Genomic DNA, 18,647 nt, shown 5'->3' with positions numbered 1-18,647 from the left:
CATTTTCCCAGATATCCCATTGCATTCCTAATGACCCTTATATTTTGTTTGCCTCAGCCAACAATTATAAGATGTCCAGTTCACTCAGCTAAGGCCTCTTCCTGTTATCCATTACAGCTGTTACATGTGCATTTTTGGTAGTTCTGTTGTATTGCGTTAGAGCCCCAAATCCCACATGAATCAGGAGCTCAGAAGTAGTTCCTTGAAGTCTAAAAGTAGGGACGAAAATAGTAACCTCTGTGCTACCACTGAGGATAGAATTATAAACTTAAATAGCAAACACGAGTCTGGTACAAATATAGAATGTGAATTTGTATGTCCTTAAACAAGAGAATTTTTCACTTTGATGCTTTTATACCAGAAGCTATAAAAGAAAAATGTGCGCAGGATAAAGAGAACAGATTAGTGGTTACCAGCGGGGAAGGGGGTTTTGGGGGTGGGCGAAAGGGATAAAGGGGCATGTATGTATGGTGATGGATAAAGATTAGACTGCTGAGGGTTAGCACAATGAACTATTCAGGAACTGATAAACAGTGTGCACCCGAAATTACGCGATGTTATAAACCATTATAATTCCAATAAAATTAATTTTATTAAAAAAAGAGAAGAAATGTGGGCAGGTAATATGATGATGAATATCTGATAGTTGGATTTTATTAGCCCAGTAATCCATTCCCTTCTATCCTCAGTGCATTCCTTGTAGTGAAACCATGTCAAGTAGTGGCATGAAGCCATCAAAGCTTTGTGTCATTGTTTTTTTTAAAAAAGCAGTGATTTATTAAGCCTGTTCAGATTTTTTTAAAACGCGTACAAATGTTCGTTCTTTCCGATATGAAATGGATTAATTTTTAATTTATCTTTAAAGAAGGGACCAAACTTGAACCAAAAAGAAGGTACTAGTCATGCAAATTGCCGAGAAACTTGTAAAATCATCCAAAAATTAATGACAAGTGTTACGCTTGAAGGAGGAAAAATAGAGCAAGCTCTTACCAAACTGTCCTCATCAAAAGAAACTGAAGGATGCCTCAGTCAGGGCACCGTGTTGGCGAGCGAGGACCGCCACGTGGAGCGGCAGACCGCTCACCTTCTAGCTGGACAGAATCCCCGCCGTAAAGAGAATGAATTAGTTCTCAGCATACCTGTGAGACACAGATGAGGCACGAGTTCTTGACCACTTTTTATTCTGTTTCTCACTGAAAATCTGTTCCACAGGAGAGGAGATTTTTTTTTTCCATTTAATAATTCTTATGGGAGCTTGATCTAGGCTAGCAAAGATGAGTTGGATAGGAGTGGCCAAGAACGGGGCTGTTGCTTGATTTCAGAAAGGTTCATCTGAGCATCCGTTCGCACACTGCTTTATTAGCAGAGAGCAGATCTGAAGGAGTAGTGGCAATGAGGAATGTCATTGACTGGCAACCGCGGAGTTATGCCATTTCAACGTGCAGTGCAAAAAATGGGCCGGGAGTCTAAGTCTGCTGTTCCTGGCCAGAGTCCTCTGGCTGTCGGGGCAGATGCCCACCTGAGAGACTGAAATAGGAAGTGGAGTAAAAACGTCTCTTCAGGACTCTGAGGGTACCAGCGAAGGACATTTCTGTGTTCTCAAGTGGCTCGATCAAGGACTTTGTCTTCATAAAACACTCAGTATCTTGAAAAATATCATGATGTTTAATGTTGAGGGTAACATGTCAGGGTTTTTCAAGACCAAGCTGTGGTATAAACAGTGGGGCAGGAGTTCATCTCCTGACAGATGATGGCGTTCTTTATTCACTGGCAAGAGAAATCGGTGATGTATTATTTGGCATGTTTAGCAACCGTGTGCAGGGGGACAGCAGCAAATGCAGACGTCCCCTCCAGACCACATGTAACAGGAGAGCAAAACAGGCGTCAGTCTGCTGCTCTCCCCAGCTTTAAGCATCTGCCGTTCCAGCTTTGCGGTGCAGTACTCTAATCAGTCAGCTTCCGGTGGAGCCCTGAGAGCAGCCTTTAGAGAGAAGTCGCTCCATACTTTTTAGGTGCATGTTTGATTGAAAAATCATAGTAGCAAACAGAACCACTGTCGTTCTGAAACTCATTTAGCTTTGAGCGAGCATTATCCAGTCAGTGGTAGTAACAGTGTAAGGAGCCCTGACCTGTCATGACAAGGGAAGTCCTTAGAATTTGAGCTGATTGTGTGGGAGGTTCTTTGTAACCACTGTGTGTTTTCGGGTATGAAATCCTCTTCCCTCTAAGAGGATCTTTCTGAAAACAACCTAGATCACTCAGGATGCTGGTTTCTGTCATCGGGAAAGTAGAAGCTTAGGCCCCGGTCCTTCTCTTTTGGTCCCTGTAAGACCAGGCAGCCTGCAGAGTGGCTTCATTGGAGGGCGCTGGCTCATTGTTCGCCTGAACCCGGCCTCCGTCGAGCCAGCAGCCCGCTGGATTGGCTTTCCCTAAGAGTCTAACTGGGAGCATGCGCTTTGCTTTGTGAGGACCCAAACTGAAGTACGTTCTTTTCTTTCTCTCATACAGAAACTTGCCTTCATGGTGTCTCTAGGGTTGGTGACACATGACCATCTAGAAGGTAAGAGAAGAGATTCACGGCGCCACCTTGCTTCCGGCCCAGAGCTTTGTTCTTGAAAATAGAGATTTATTGAGATTTATTGCTGGAATAGACATTTGGAACACAAGTAGAATACAGTTCCGCCAGTGTGGACTTTATTTCCTTTGGAGTCGAACTTGCCTTCCCTCTGTGTCGTGACCAGCCCCTCTCCCTCCCGTCACGATATGTCCGCTCTGCTGTCCTGAGGGAACCCCGAGCTGCCTGGATTAAGGTGACTTCTGTTCACTTAGGGGAACTTTTCTGTTTCTTGACAGCATGCAGTAGTAAATGCCTGCTGACAAGTCTTCGTACTTTTCAGTCACTCTGGTTTATGTGAATCTTACGAATAGTTACAAAGCTGCACCTGTCCTGGTTATTTTCTTCTAGAATGGGGACCTGTGGTTCCTCAGTCTGGGTCTAGTTCATCCACACCTGTGTTCCAGCGATCTAAAAATAGATCGGGACAGCTTGTTTACAAGCGTTGTCTGCTGTTAAGCTGTCAGTCACAGAGTGCCACCCTGGGGGACAGCGTGGCCCTGCCCTCTGAGAGGTGGGAGTAGGTGGGCCCACGTACTACTTCCAGCCATGTGCTTGCCTCTGCCGAGGCCGCAGTGAAACAGAGACTTGCCCCCGTTTCTGATTCGTCGTGGGGAAACCAGTAGACAGACAACAAAGTTAAGGTTTTAAGGTTCTCCCTACCTCTCTTCTAACCTAAACCTTTTGCTTTCCCAAGAAATCCAAAGCAAGAGGCAAGAGCGAAAAAGAAGAACCACAGCGAACCCCGTGTACAGCGGAGCAGTCTTTGAGCCAGAGGTACTGCTGGCCGCGCTAGGCCCTTCCCTCCCCGTTCCAGCTTTGTGTCCGACTTGTCAGCCCTCCCGTCTGAAAACTGCATCAGAGCAGTACCCTGCTTGTGCTTGGCCAGCTCTGGGGAACCGTGGGTCCGTCTCTGGCTGATCACATTTCATTCTTATTGGTCACTGCTGTCCCCTTAGCTTAGTTCCTAAGTTTGAGCAGATACAAACCTCCCTTAAAAATTTAACTCATCCTGGCTTCAACACATCTGTCCTGTGAAGCAGAAACAGGTCTCTCTGGAATATTCTCTCAGAGCCAAGTGCATAGATAAAACCCGTTAGCACTGAGACCTTGGGGTGACCAGCACTAACTAGTTGGCATGTGGACAGGCGTGCTGGGCTTGGTCTTTAGCTTGTGCCAGTGTTAGTAGTAACCATGCTATTCAACCAGTCACGTTTCCCTCTTCAACCCTCCAAGCGTAAGAAGAGCGCAGTCACATACCTGAACAGCACCATGCACCCCGGGACCCGGAAGAGAGGTGAGCGCCTGTTTGTCTCTCCTCGCTGTTGCTTTGGCTTCTGTGTTGTGTTTCTTCCCCCTCCCTCTTCCCGTTGTCCTGGAGCCTGTCTAACTCCTGTATCCCCTGAAAACAGTGTTGTCGTTGCTCTCTGAGAATGGGCAGAAAAGAGAGTGAGAGTTCTTACTAGAGTTCTGTACGTTGACTCAAAAGCTGCCTTCCCTGGGGTTCTGGCAAGGCCGACTCAGGGCAGGGGCTTACTGCAGCATTTCCACCCAGGCCCACCAGGCTGTGCATGAGGGGCACAGGAGCAAAACGCCGTGTGAAGGAAGCATTTTAGCATCGTTGAGCAGAACAGGGCACTGCTGTTGCCAGACTGTTCTCAGTAGCGTCTGAGTCATCCCGCTGCCAGCAAGACTGGAGTGTGACTCTTAGGTTTCCATGAGCTGCAGTCTTTCTAGGAAGGAGAGGGTAGCCATACCAAGAAGTTCGAATCTGTGAGAAGAGGGTGTCTCCAGCTGAGTGGAGAAGATCACTGTCAAAACAGACCCCAAAGCAGAAATGCCTAGAGAGCGCCGTCCCCGGATCCCAGCCCCCCGGGTGGGCGGGCCGCCTTACTCGGGCAGAGCAGAGACCAGCAGCGGCTCTCGCTGGGCAGCTCTAAGTGGCTCCTAACAGCTCAGAGTTTGAGCTCATGAACAAGGTTCTGAAATTGTTCTTCAATGTCAGTAATACATCCCCAGATCCCTTTCTCCACATAATAATGGATCCCGGAATTATAGTTCCAGGCTGGAAAGGTTGCAGAGCGAGTGGAGGAGCATACTAATTTTTGCGTGTGCACACAGTCTCAGAGCTTCGAGGTCATCCCCACCCTTTGTCTGCCCGAGGCAGGGCTACAACTGTCCCATTACCAGCACCTCCCCCAGAAGAGAGAGCATACCCACCCTTCGGGACCTGGTCCAGTGTTTCATCAGCCCCATCCTTCCAGGAGCCGCAATATTCCCATGGGAAACCCGAAATAATTGCTCCCTGTCAATTCCTGGGCCACGATAACCAGTACCATGGGTTATTTTTTGTTGTTTCGTTTGGGGCAATTTTAGTGACCTCTGACACAGTTTTCAGAAAGGAACCGGCCCAGCCAGAAGCCACAGCTAATTGGCCTGCTGGTGGGCAGTGTCTGCTAGGAAGACAGAGGTTAAATGAGCCAGAAAGACCTTGGCGTCTCTTGCCAAGGTCAGAGGATGAAAGCCTGCCTCCACAATGCCTAGGATGTACCTTCTGTGGGTAAACAGAGCATTCGTCTTCCGCTTCCCCTCCTGGCAGCACTAAATTCCCTAGAAAAGACAGACCGGTACGATCTGTCTTTGTACTTCAGACATTGCCAGTTTAACACAGATAGGTAATGTTGTGTAGGGGCCGACAGAATCGTGACTCTTGTGCATAATCCTAAAATCAGTCACAACTGTTGGCAGAGCCATGATCCTGCGTACCATCCGCCCGTGCTCCCAGGCAGCTGTGTACCTCTCTGGCTCTTTTTTTCCCTTTGGTGTGCTGGGCAGACACTTGGGATCGCTCACAGCTTAGAAGCTATGACCCTGGCCCTTGGAGGACAAGGATTTCGGCTTAGGTAGATCATAAGGCAAGAGTGGCTACCCTGGACTTTCCATACCCGGTGGGGCTCGCGGATGGGTCCTCTGCGGCTGGGAGGTTTGATCCAGAACGCTTTTGCTCCGGTCAAGCCTCTCGGTGAGCAGTGTTCCTGGGTTTGGAGCAGCCCAGTTTTTCAACACCTGGCTCACCAGGGTACCTGTGCTGGAAAGCGGGCAATGGTTCTCCCTCAGCTGGGGAGGGCACCCAAGTCCAAAGTGCTTCAAGACATTAAGCCCAGATGGTCTTGTTAGCTCTTAGCTTCCAGCTACTCCCAGAATGTCTCTCTCACTCGCTCTACCAGCAAAGGGCAAGAAGAGTCCATGTGAATTTCACCTCCACGCTTTGTCTTTCTCCAGCCTCACAGCAGTGAAATGACCAAACTCTAGTTAGGAGAGAGAAGGGAAAGCAGAAATCCTAAATAAATTTGTGGGAACTAAGACTCATTCGTCCTGTTGTGAGAATGATGGTTGCGGAGAAACCTTAGAGAACGATGTGCAAAAGATCCAGAAAAGTAAATTCTTAATTCCTGGCCTTGGCTCCCATGGAGCTTTGGGATCTTGTTCTTGCGTCAGGAATCTCAAATTGTGACAGTCCAGGAACGTCACCCTGAGCCGCCCAGGGCGAGGCCCTTTAAGGTGCCCAGGCCCTCCCGCCAGGCTCCTCGCTCTCTTATCCGCCCTTCCTTTGAGACTCGCCTTGTTGTTCCTAATGATGTGTAAGTCTTTGCTTCTCTTCTCTCGGACTGTTGTATTAACCTTCTGTCCGCTACCTCACTTCCTTTCCATGCTAGCCAATGAGGAGCACTGGCCAAAGGTATGTAAGACCGTTTTTCCCCCTCTTTCCCTCCCCTTTTTCCCTTTTGTTCCCTTCTCTCGGTATATAGGTCGTCCTCCAAAATACAATGCAGTGCTGGGGTTTGGAGCCCTTACCCCAACATCCCCCCCATCCAGTCATCCTGACTCCCCCGAAAATGAAAAGCCAGAGACCACATTCACTTTCCCCGCACCTGTGCAGCCTGTGTCGCTGCCCAGCCCCACCTCCACAGACGTAAGTAACGTGGGAAAAGCTCGCTCGCTCAGAGCGGAAATCGGGGACCCCGCTCTCAAATGTTGTCTCCTTGCGGCTGCATCTCCTTGAGTGACCTGGACCATTAGTCACCCTGCAGGACACCGCATGCCGTGCAAGGCAGCTGTCTGCTGGGCCCAGGTCCTGCCAGGTCCTGGCGAGTCGTGTTGAATAGAGCGCCAGGAGGCCCCGTCAGTTGTCAGAGCTGGATTTGGAGGCTGTGGATGCGCGCTCAGGAAGGGCAAGGGGTGGGGACATCAGCTCTTGGAACTGAGAGGTCCTCGGTGTTGGGGTGCGGAGGATGGACGAGGCGTGTGTTCCCTGGTGGTCCTTGCTTCCTGCTTCAGGTAGAATTCAAGAAGCGGAAAACTGCTCTTTGAAGCAACTTTATTCAGCAGAGTTGATGAGAAACAGATTCCGGAAAAAGTCCAACACTTTCAAGCCCTTCACCAGGCACTGCAGGAGGGTAGACTAGGGCCCTGAGTCTTTAAATGAGCACTTACAGAGCAGTGAATTCACTCAGCAAACGCTTGCTGAGCACTGCTCTGTGGAGCGAGCACTGTTCTCAAGGCTGGGGGCGGGGGAGGGAACAAAACCAGCTCCCTGCACTCAGGGAGCTTCTCGCGCGGCCAGAGGCACGTGGTAGCTGGGGAACGCGGGCTGTGTCGGCTCGGGCTCGTGATTAGAGTTGTGAGGAGCCGTGGGACAGAGGAAGGGCGCGAGGAGTTAAGGCGGCAGGGAACTCCTTGGCGAGGAGTGGGAGAGAGAGGGAGGCTGGGTCCGTGGGACTCTGTGGGGACGGCATTCTCAGCAGAGGGAGCAGCAGTGCTGAATCCCGAGGTGGAAGTGACCTGGCACGGAAGACGGCAGGAAGGCAGGCGGGCTGGGGCAGGTGGGCGGGAGGTGGGCCCCAGAGGGCAGGGTCCATCCCACAGGGCTTCGTGGCTCCTACTCTGAGTGGAATGGAGATCGCTGGGGGGTTTGACGTCGTTTCTCTACTTTTTATTTAGAAAATTTCCAAATCTACAGAAAAGTTGTGATGGCAATACAAAGAACAAACGTATACCCTTCACTTCAATTCACCAGGTGTTTCCATTTTACCACATATGCTTCTCCTCTACACATGCACGCACATACCTGCACACACACATGCACACACACACACACACGCACAGACACTTTTTTTGCTGAACTAGTTAAGAAGTTTCGGACATCATGAATCTTTACCCAAAATACTTCCGTGTATATCTCCTAAGAACAAAGATATTCTCTGGTATAGCCACAATGCAGTTATCAAATTGAGGAAATTTAATATTGGTAAAATATTATCATGTGCTATATGGTGCATACTCGGATTTCTCCAGTTGTCTCTCTCATTGCCTGAGCGGCACTGTGTTTTTTCTGTCCCGCAATCCAGTCCAAGATAACTGACGTGTATTGGTTTGATATTGTCTCCTTGCTTTGGAACAGTTTCTCAGCCTTGCTTTATCTTTCATGGCACTGACATTTTTTAAGAGACAGGCCAGTTGCTGTGTAGTGTCCCTCTGGATGGTCCACTGGGTTCCTCAGGAGTAGATTGGGGAACCCTCAGTAAGTGGCGATGAGTCCTTCTCAGAGCGTCACAACAGGAGGCACGTGATGTCAGTCTGAACTGTTGTTGGGGATGTTAACTTTCATCTCGGAAGCTAGATACCGTCAAATTTCTCCACTCGTCGAGGTGCCTCTCTTCTCTGCTGGAGGCAGCTTGGAGTCTGTATAAATGTCCTGCTCCCCAACAAACTGTTGTCCAGCGGTTTCAGCATCCTTTGATGATTCTCCTCTGCGTGTATTTTTAAGGTGTTTGCAGAATCAACCTGGATTTTGAAAGGCTCACTCTGTCTGGAACATGGGGAAGAGCCTGTGGGGGGCCGGGGTGGAAGCAGGCAGCCTGCGTAAGAGGCTGTCGCAGTCGTCCAGGCAGGAGCTGATGGTGGCTTGGCCTTATAGGGCTCTGGAGGTGGAGCTGGAGAACAGTGACTGAGTCTGCATATAGCTTCAAGAGCCAGCAGGATTGGATAAGGGGGTACGAGAAAAAGAGAACAGTCAAGGGTGAATGCAGAGTTTTTGGCTGAACACCCAGACGGCTGTAGCTGCCACTTCCTGGAGCTAACAAGAGGGGCAGGTGTGAGGAGGGAAGGCACAGCTTCGTTCTGCACGTAGCCCATTTCTTTTGTGAATTACAGAGCTCATCTTTGGTCATCTTCAGGTAAAATGACCCTTGAACTTGAAGGTTCTCAATACTTACTAATGATATACCCCTCTCCCAAGAGCAAAGGAATTCCATGTGCACATTCTGAGTTCAAATTCCAGAGGCAACAATGGAAGTGTCCTCTTTGGATGACCGGGGTCATAGAGGAGTTCTGTCCCCTGGCAGGTTTCTTTCCGCAGACATAGCTGGTGGCTTCAGACCCAGCCTTGCTCTCAAATGCAGCATTTCCTCCAGTTTTCCTGATTTGGGCCATAGTCGTTGATACAGGTTTTCTGCCTGTCCTGTTAGCACCAGGAGTGCCCATCAGAAACCCTGTCTGCTGGCCCCAGAGATGACCCCAGCGTTTCCTCAGTTGAAGCATTGCCGAAGGGACTGCCCCTCCGGGTGTCTCGGGACGGGACCCTCCAGGTGGCGCACAGACGCTGGGGGGTAGAGGATTTTGTGCTTCTGCCTAGGAGTCTCTTTCCTCAACAATGTTGTTCATATTTTTTGTGATTCTTGGCTGAGGGAATTTATGATTTTCTTTGAGAGACTGAACCCAAAGGATCCACTCAGATCAAATCACACACTAAAGCTTCTGCCAGGTTTTGTCTTAAAATGCAAACACTCTTCTTTTCAGAGATCTGAGGGTAAAAAAAAGCTTTTCTAAAACCACTAAATATGTTGAGAACTTCTCAGGTTAAACGTAGTGAAATGGATTTTTTAAAAAGATAATTGACTTGTACTTTCACTGTATCCCGACAGTGGCAGTGATTAAAGTCAGCACACAGCTCTGTGTGTTTTCTGCTGGTGGCATGAGCCCCAAGAACATTAATTAAACAATCACAGTTGAAAGGCAGGCATTTCCCGGGGATCAATAACCGTCTAGAAGGACATGGTAATACAAGACCCAGCCGGGTGCTAATCTTCAGGATGTACCTTGTTGCCACTATCATCATTTTTATGAGAAGGGAAGATATGTTGACATAGTTATAAAATTGTTTTAGCAAATGATGGGGTTGCAATTGATATAGCCAGGGTGTTTCCAAAACCTTATGTCCTCAGCTGCTAGCGAAGAATCACGGGCCAGCCATCGTTCAGCTTGCCGTTTGGTTTATGGGAATCGTGTGGTCGGTCAGCAAAGCGTAGGCCCTTTGACCTGGCGCAGCACCTCCCTGGGCTTTCCTCCACTCTCTTCAGGCAAAGATCCAATTTCCTGTGGATGAAATACGTATCTTGTCATTTTATATTCGTGTCTATGGGCGGTAGTTCTCAAAGGGTGGTCTGGGAGGTGGTCCCTGAGACTCGTTCAGGGGGTCCATAAAATCACAATTATTTTCATGATAATGCTAAAATGTCCTTTGCCATTTTCACTCTCATTCTCTCAAGAGTGGAGTCTTCAGATGCCACATGACGTGTGACCATGTCATCACCGTCATGGCTGTTGGATGTGCACTTGTGTGTTCTAGGGTTTATAATTTTTTAATATGCTATTTTTGTAACTTCCTCTGATTCTATAATTATTTCAAAATTAAAAAGTTTGAAAAGCTTCTAATGTAGTAAATATCAATAGATATAAAACACATAAACGAAAGCTCTCTGAGGTTCTTAGTAATTTAATGAGTGTAAAGACATCCTGACACCAAAAAGATTAAGACCTGCTGCTAGGGGATGTGCAAATAGGATAGGAGGTTTCTTTCCTTTAGGAACTTAAGAGAAATTATTTAACCTTTATTTTCTGTACTTTCCACTTCTTGATGTTCTCCTTACAAAGGAAAATGAGCAGAACTCTTTACCCAACAAGTCCCTCTGAATAAGATGTCCGGTTTGTCTCGTTTACTTCATCACTGATAATTTTTTTTTTTTAGTTTTTTTTTTGGGGGGGGAGATTAGCCCTGAGCTAACATCTGCTGCCCATCCTCCTCTCTTTTCTGAGGAAGACTGGCCCTGAGCTAACATCTGCTGCCAATCCTCCTCTTTTTGCTGAGGAAGACTGACCCTGAGCTCACATCTGTGCCCATCTTCCTCTACTTTATATGTGGGATGCCTACCACAGCATGGCTTGCCAAGCGGTGCCATGTCCACACCCGGGCTCTGGACCAGTGAACCCCGGGCCGCCGAAGTGGAACGTGGGCACTTAACCTCTGTGCCACCGGCCAGCCCCCATCACTGATAATTTTATCTATGGTTCATGTAAAACACTCTCTTAAACTCTAAAATTTTTATAAACTTCATAAAGACAGAGACTTACAACATGGGGCTAAGGGTCAAGAAAGACTGACTCTAGAGAAGAGCAGCCCATAGCCCGACTGTAAGGGTGAGGAAGGAAGTCGCGGTTGCGTCAGGGATGAAGCCTGACCTCTCCCAGGGCCTGGAACGGAACCTGTTAGGCTGCCGTCTCAGGCGGTGCCTTTTGCTCGTGTACTGAGTGTCTTTTTTTACTGCCCAGGGGTAATATTTTCTTACTAAGAAAGATTCAAATCTGTCCACATTCTGATTACCATGTAACTGTAAAAGTTATATAAGTTATCTTGTAACTTAGAAAAGTTATAACCAGTTTCCTAGGCCCCCAGCTGCCCTAGTGAATTATAGAGAAAGTTTCCTTTCCTTTAGGGAGAAATTGTCAGCCTGGGGAGATACGCTCCTTCAGTGGAAAGGAAGAATTGAGCACTGCTTTCTGTCATTGCTTCCCATACAGGATTTCTGAATTAGGCCCTCTGGCAGAATAGCCTAGAATCAAACACAGCCCCTTGGAAGTGGCAAGGGGTCTGCTGCAAGCAGTGGCGCTGCCTTGCCGGCTGAGCCCAGCACATCCCGTCAGACTCCCCTTCCCTGGTGTCTTTATCGGCGGAATTCATCCTGTGCAGACAACAGGCCAGGGACTGCCTCGCTCAAAAATGCCTCTTTAGTACCTCTTTTTTTTTTTTTTTTTTTTTCCTACTGTTCTCCTCTCCACATTTTAAGTAGATCAGCCTTTTTCCGATGGTGCCCTCTGCTCAGAGGGCTCCAGCAGACTTCCCTGAGGACCGGACAGTCACTGATGGCGGGTGAGACAGGCAGAGTACCCTGGGGCTGCTCTTTGTCCGTCCGGTGAGGTATTTTATGGGGAGGAATAGACCCATCCAGAATAGAGTGGTCCATCGAACAGCAGTGCCAAAACTGGTTTTGAGAGACCATTGCCAGCTGTGGCTTCAGCTTTCTAAATCCTTCCTGTTCGAAAGCTCTTATGAGGTTAATTTGCTCCTGACTTCATCTTTTCCCGTTTGAACTTTAACCATATTTTTTTCTCCCTGAGCAAGCAAAGAGTTTAGTAAAATTCCCCTTCTTGTCTGTCCTCTTTCCCAATCCTTCTAAACTGCCCCCGAAATGACAGGTAGCAGGAATTGTCTGTATCACTTGGATGAATGGATTTCAGTGTCTGTAAACTTTCTGGTCTGGGGGCTGGACTCTATGCAAACGTGGCAAATGCTGGGCTTTCACCTGTGAGGGGAATTTTGGCCTAGGTGACTGCAGAGCTTCCCTGCGAACTCGACTCGAGAGTGCAGAACACTGTCCCCGCCCGGGGAGCCGCAGCCGTAGGGAGCTGTCGGGGCCGGGCCACCGGTCGTTCCCGCCTCTCTCGAACACCTTTGTGACATGTCGGACGGGCACAGCTTATGGTCCTAAGACATTTATATGTATCCAGAATGTGCATGTTAACATTCAAATTTTACCTTTTTTGTCCTCTTACCTTTCCTCTCAATTTCATAGGGTGATATCCATGAGGATTTTTGCAGCGTTTGCAGAAAAAGTGGCCAGTTGCTGATGTGTGACACGTGTTCCCGTGTGTATCATCTGGACTGCTTAGACCCTCCTCTGAAAACGATTCCCAAGGGCATGTGGATCTGTCCCAGATGTCAGGACCAGGTACTGTGTGTGGGGCAGACAGTCGAGGGGCGCAGGGGGAGAAAAACGACGCGGGTAGGCGGACTTCCTTGCCCTCTAATCCGGAGGAATGGCGGGGTCTCTCCCCGCTCCAGGTGGGTCTCCAGGCCACGTCTGCCCTGTCCCCACACAGCGTGCATCCTCCCACAGGTTCTCTGTCGTCTGCATGCGGCGGCCACTCCGTGTGCAGGTACAGAGACCCCCACGCCCTTTATGTGAAGTTACTTATCCTCTCATTACCTTGCTGTCCCTTCAAAGTCCCTAAGACTTTCTCCCTCTTTCTCTAAGAATGGTCCACACCCACTACATTATTTTGAAACTCGTCTTTGGAAATAGAATCCTAGAAGAAAGTGCCCAGTTGATGGTTTAATTCAAATAACCACAGTTTCACTTTTTTCTTGAGGAAGATTAGCCCTGAGCTAACATCTGCTGCCAATCCTCCTCTTTTTGCTGAGGAAGACTGGCCCTGAGCTAACATCCGTGCCCATCTTCCTCTACTTTATATGTGGGATGCCTACCACAGCATGGCATACCAAGCAGTGCCATGTCCACACCTGGGATCTGAACCAGCAAACCGCAGGCCACCAAAGTGGAATGTGCGTACTTAACCGCTGCACCACCGGGCCAGCCGCAACGCAGTTTCACTTTTAAACCTGCCTTGTCATCAGGATCGGAGAACTAACTGGGCAGTTCTGTCTTAGTATTTCATGGACTTGAAAGGCAAATGTATTATTAGCTGTCCCAGCCTTTTCTCTCCTTCTCTGTTTAGTTTCTGATCTCTTTTTCACAACTGTCAATGTATCTTTATGGCTTTTTTGTTTTTTGGGTTTTTTTGGCGAGAAAGATTGGCCCCGAGCTAACATCTGTGCCAGTCTTCCTCCACTTTGTATGCGGGACACTGCCACAGCATGGCTTGATGAGCGGTGCCTGGGTCCACACCCAGGATCCAAAGCTATGAACCCCGGGCCCCTGAAGCAGAGTGCTCAAACTTAACCACTGTGCCACCAGGCCGGCCTTCCATCTTCATGTTTTTATTACAAGCTGTCTCAAGTCTTTTTCGGAAGTAGGCAAAGTATAAATAATAAATAAATAAGCCTGGGAGCTCCACAAGCTTGGGGCTGCTGCCAAGTTCTTTGGAATCCTGACTTGAGAGAATTCTGGTTTCCCCGTTTAACCTTGGTCCTCTTCCCACTGTCTCCCTGCTCTAGTTAGTAGACACAGTTCTGTCTCTCTTCTCTCCCTGCTGCTGCTTTGTGGCCCTCTGATAATTTCCTGCGTGGGGTCTAGATGATACTTCAGTATTTGGAACTGATGTGTGATTGCCTCGGTCAGGCTGTCTTTGGGGGACACACAAAGCTGAAGTTGAGACAGGCAGCCCAGGTCAGGTCAAGGACGAAGCTGCCAGTGGCCGCTGCCATCAGGCACACTTGCAACTGTGTGCCAGTGGCTCTGGCCGTGGGGAGTCTTTGGGGGTCGTGTGGCACGTCTCTCAAGGCGGGGCTCAGGCGGCTGGGCTCTTGCTGCTGTTGGACCTCGTTCTCTCAGGCTGACGCCTGCACCTTTGTAGTCCAGAAACTACAGACCGGGGTCTGGCATCCGGCCGCCATCAAGCCGTCCTGGTTTTGTCTGCCAGCAGCTACAGACCCCATTGCCTGTTATTACACAGCGGATGCATGTTTCTACCTCCTTCTCAAGGTAAAATTCTAAAAATCTTTGCAGATGCTGAAGAAGGAAGAAGCAATCCCATGGCCTGGAACTCTAGCAATTGTTCATTCCTATATCGCCTACAAAGCAGGTAAGGAGTGACCGTGCCTCCTCCCGTGGCAGCCTCCCCTTTTTGGGAAAAAAAAAGAAAAGTACTGGAAGGGCAGTATTTGTTTTGTTTTCAAAAGGAAATTTAAAGTTAAAAATGAGAAGCTTTTAGTGAGTGAAGTGAAAAGTTTGTGTGGGACTGTCTTGAGGAGGAAGAAAGAAGTGGCATCTTATTTACGTGGAGCCAGGCCCACACCACTGACATTTCCTCGCGTCCCTGTGCACGAACCAGGCCAGGGCCCGGGCCGGCAGATTCTGCGGGCTGGCCGCGCGGCTCCTGGGAGCTGTGGGGAAAACGGCTGCTATGCCAAGCCTTTTGAACACAAGGGTGTTTTCGATGAATTTATTGTTAAAAACCGTTCCTTTTATTTTTCTTTTTCAGCAAAAGAAGAAGAGAAACAGAAATTACTTAAATGGAGTTCAGATTTAAAACAAGAACGAGAACAACTCGAGCAGAAGGTGAAACAGCTCAGCAGTTCCATAAGTGTAAGTGAGGCTCCTGCGCGTGCGTCCGAGACCCGGACCTCCCGTGTGCGTGACAGGCCCGCGGCCCCCGCGGCTGACGCAGCCCCTCAGCTTGGTAACAGTTCGCTGGGGCGGCTGCGAGGTTTGCCTCCAGGCAGAGTCTGGCCCTGGAGCGGCCTCTTGGCTTTGGTCTGAGAGGGTCTTCAGCCTCCAGGCTGAAGAGATAAACGAGCACCTCCAGCAGCCTGGCCGCCACCGCGTGTGTTCCCGCGTGGGTTTGGGAGGAGTGTGGGGCCTCGCCTGAAGCTGTGCGGACGCAGAGCAGGGGCCGGAGCGAGTCTCTCTAGCGCCATGGGTCCGTCCACACGGCCCTCCCTCTGCCCGTTCTTCACGCCGCGCTGAGTGCATTGCCAGGCCTCTGACGGGCCTGAGGCAGGGGCTTTCTAGAGGCCAGTTGGAGGCCGGCCTGTCCCGGCACGGGGGTGGTGTTTGCAGCCGGGATGCTGAGGCTCCTCCCACAGGAGCCAGCTTGCTTTTCCGTTGAGTAGGTCCCCGTGCCGGAGCGAAGTTGAGCCTGCTCTGTCCCCCTCGCCGTGCACCTGTGGCAGGTCTCCCACCTCTCTCCCTGCCTGGAACAGAAGCCCGCAGGTTTGGGAGGCCGAGGGCAGGAGGGCGAAGGCTGCCGGTCTGTGACCGAGCGGAAGGGGCTCTGTTGGCTGCAGTCTTTGGTTCTGCTAAGTCGCTGTCCTGCCCCAGGCTGCGCCTCCAAGTCCTGCTGCCAGCACCTCGGGAGGCCCCCACGGTGAATCCACACACCACCGGCTCATTTCCTTTTTTTTTTTTTTTAAAGATTTTATTTTTCCTTTTTCTCCCAAATCCCCCCAGTACATAGTTGTGTATTTTCAGTTGTGGCTCCTTCTAGTTGTGGCATCACTGGCTCATTTCCTACCCTGGAAAGCTCAGGCCTGCCCCGAACACAGTAGCGCCCATGAGCGTGGCAGAAGCATACCCAGACCTGCCCACCGCGCCAGCGCAGCTGTGGGAACTGGTTTTAAACTGACTCTTATTGCCTACTGTTGTAGGGGTGACTCAACGTTTGGTTTAAGTCCTGCTGTCAAGTCGAGTTGGCTTTTGACCACCCTCTCGCCCCCCCTCTCACCTCTCGGGCCTCCTCCTCCCCGTGGGCGGCGGCACGGCAGCCAGTGGCTCTCATGTCCCTGGAGCGAGCGCCAGGCCCGTCCTGACAGCCGCAGCTCAGGGCCCTGCCCCTCTCTTTCGCTGCAGAAATGCATGGAAATGAAGAACACCATCCTGGCCCGGCAGAAGGAGATGCACAGCTCCCTGGAGAAGGTAAAGCAGCTGATCCGCCTCATCCACGGCATCGACCTCTCCAAACCCGTAGACTCTGAGGCCGCTGCGGGGGCCCTCTCCAACGGCCCGGACTGCACGCCCCCTGCCAGCGCCGCCCCCTCCACGCCGGCCCCCTCCCCCTCCTCCCAGAGCTGCACGGTGAACTGTAACCAGGCGGAAGAGATTAAATAACGGGCCCTCCGGGAGAAGCCAGGGATCCCGGCGGCGAGGAGAGCAAGCGCTGAAGACTCTAGAAAGCAACGCCGGATTGCTTCTGGAAAGTACAGAATTCTTTTGGTTCTTTGGTTCCAGAGAGAGAGAAGATGCTTGTGCCAGGTGGCACCAGAGTTTGCCAATTGATCCTTCTTATTCTGTGTGTACATGCAAAGATTGGACCATGTTACATGAAATAGTGCCAGCTGGAGGTTCTTTGCCAGCACCATGCCAAGTGAAATAATATATTTACTCTCTCTATTATACACCAGTGTGTGCCTGCAGCAGCCTCCACAGCCACGATGGGGTCGTTTTTATTTCGTTGGGTGGGGAGCAGGGACGGGCGGAGGGAGGAGAGCAGGTTTCAGATCCTTATTTGCCGAGCCGTTGGTTTAGGTAGAGAAGACAAGTCCAAAGAGTGTGTGGGCTTTCCTGTTTCTAAACTTTCATTACTATAAAACCAAAAAAAGGAAATCAAGATTGAACCAAGCCCAGTGCCCAGAGGAGGGATGGGGAGGGCGGGGGAGGGGGCCGGGGTGCGGGGTGGGAAAAGTATATCAAATAAGCAGTATTTCATAGTCTCCGGGGCGGGGCACAGTGCCCGGAGAGTGGACACCAAGAATGGCCACCGAGGTCTGCTCCCGAGCGCTCCGCCCCCCGCCCGGGTGCCCCGCCACTCCTCACCTCCTTTCCTGCCTGGCGGATGGGCCGCATCCCTGTGGATGATCCCCTCCCTTCCCTCTCCAGGAGCCAGCCGGGCATGCCGGGGCAGGGAGGCCGGGGTGCATCAGAAGGAAAGAACGGTGGATCGGTGACTTTACTTGAAAACAAGCTCCATCCCTTTTCTCTATTTATAAGAGAAGCTCCCGAGCAAAGCAGCACGCGACCAGGTGTGTGTGAATCGAATGGGGACGTTTCTTTTCTCGCTTTTTTTTTTTTATTTTTGTTTTCGTTCTTTTTTCTTTAAAAAAGTTTTATTTTGTTGTTTATTTTACTTTTTTGGTAACACAAACTAAACTAAGGACTAGAACAGCTGGTTTTCAGGCTGACAGTCTCCTTGAGGGTAGTCGAGGCCTTGCATGGTAGAATAGGAGTCTAGTGTCAGTGAGGTCAGTGAGTCCGTGTGCGTCCTTGTGTCAGCGTCGGGGCACTGTTTTTTTATGCAAGGGCAAAAATCTTTGTATCTGGGGAAAACAACAGCAACAACTTTTTTTTTTAATTAAAAAAGAAAATAAAAGATATTGAGGTCTTCCTAGTGTTACTTAAATTAAGATCAAGGTAAGAAACATTGTAAAAAAAAAATTACAAAAAAAAAATTACAAAAGTGCTATTTGTTTCCTAAAAACAGTGATTTCTATTAAAAAGGTGTCAGAACTGGAGAAAATGCTGTGTAGTTATACTTTTTCAGCACAGAACCTGCTGATCATGATGACATTTTGCTGTGTTTGTGTCTCAAGACTGGTGGGCTAGTCTCGGTGATTCTGTCCTGGGGGTGGGGCCGACCCCTCCCACCGTGCTCAGGCTCCCCTCTCAGAAAAGACTGTCCTCTCTCCTTGGTGCAGGGATCCGGGCTCCTGTTCTGGAAGCCCAGATGGAGTGTGCGTGGTGTCAGGGCCCCACCCGTTGTCTCTGCGGATTTTGCTAGAGCATAAGGCTGGTGCCTCAGTAAGACCCCTTCCTTTGGTGCTGCTCTCGGTCTTTCAGCCACCAGCATTCCGAGTGCCTGGGGGACGGCTGGGAAGGAGAGGGCCAGTGCAGCTCGTGGGTGCCCATGCATCCTAGCCTGGTGGGAGGGCGCAGGGGGCAGGCTGGCTGCCTCAGTCATGGCTGCTTAGAAAGAACAGGGAGGAGCAAGAAGGCTGCAGGGTGCGTGGTGTCACACAGAGGGCCCCAGGGAGGCCTCTGTGTCCGTTTTGCCTTTGAAGAGAGGCCTGAATCTCCAGCACTTTCTCTGCCTGCTGGCCCCAGGCACCAGAGCTGGAGGTGACTCCGCTCTGCCCACCCACGAGCTTCCTGGGTGACCTTCCACTGCAGTCGCTGTGCTTGCCTGG

At 50.1% G+C, this 18,647-nt stretch overlaps 1 protein-coding gene across 46 annotated transcripts in view; it reads left to right on the top strand.

Annotated features, from left to right (window-relative positions):
- PHF21A (PHD finger protein 21A) overlaps positions 1–18,000 on the top strand; it is a 174,084-nt gene extending 156,084 nt beyond the window's left edge. For 30 of the 46 annotated variants that reach the window (XM_070564918.1, XM_070564905.1, XM_070564911.1 and 27 more), the window contains 8 exons: positions 2,509–2,560; positions 3,312–3,391; positions 3,851–3,911; positions 6,424–6,587; positions 12,583–12,738; positions 14,476–14,551; positions 14,951–15,054; positions 16,318–18,000. In XM_070564918.1, coding sequence (XP_070421019.1) covers positions 2,509–2,560; positions 3,312–3,391; positions 3,851–3,911; positions 6,424–6,587; positions 12,583–12,738; positions 14,476–14,551; positions 14,951–15,054; positions 16,318–16,575 — 951 coding nt within the window. In that variant the 3' untranslated portion in view covers positions 16,576–18,000. Of the gene's footprint in view, positions 1–2,508; positions 2,561–3,311; positions 3,392–3,850; positions 3,912–6,330; positions 6,354–6,423; positions 6,588–12,582; positions 12,739–14,475; positions 14,552–14,950; positions 15,055–16,317 lie in introns of all 46 variants that reach the window. The other 16 variants (XM_070564936.1, XM_070564931.1, XM_070564933.1 and 13 more) reach the window with 2 other exon arrangements.
- Positions 18,001–18,647: the final 647 nt, after the last annotated feature.

The sequence above is a fragment of the Equus przewalskii genome, chromosome 11 (genome assembly GCF_037783145.1).
Source record: "Equus przewalskii isolate Varuska chromosome 11, EquPr2, whole genome shotgun sequence".
Taxonomy (NCBI): Eukaryota; Metazoa; Chordata; class Mammalia; order Perissodactyla; family Equidae; genus Equus; species Equus przewalskii.
This window is presented reverse-complemented; position numbering and strand designations above follow the sequence as displayed.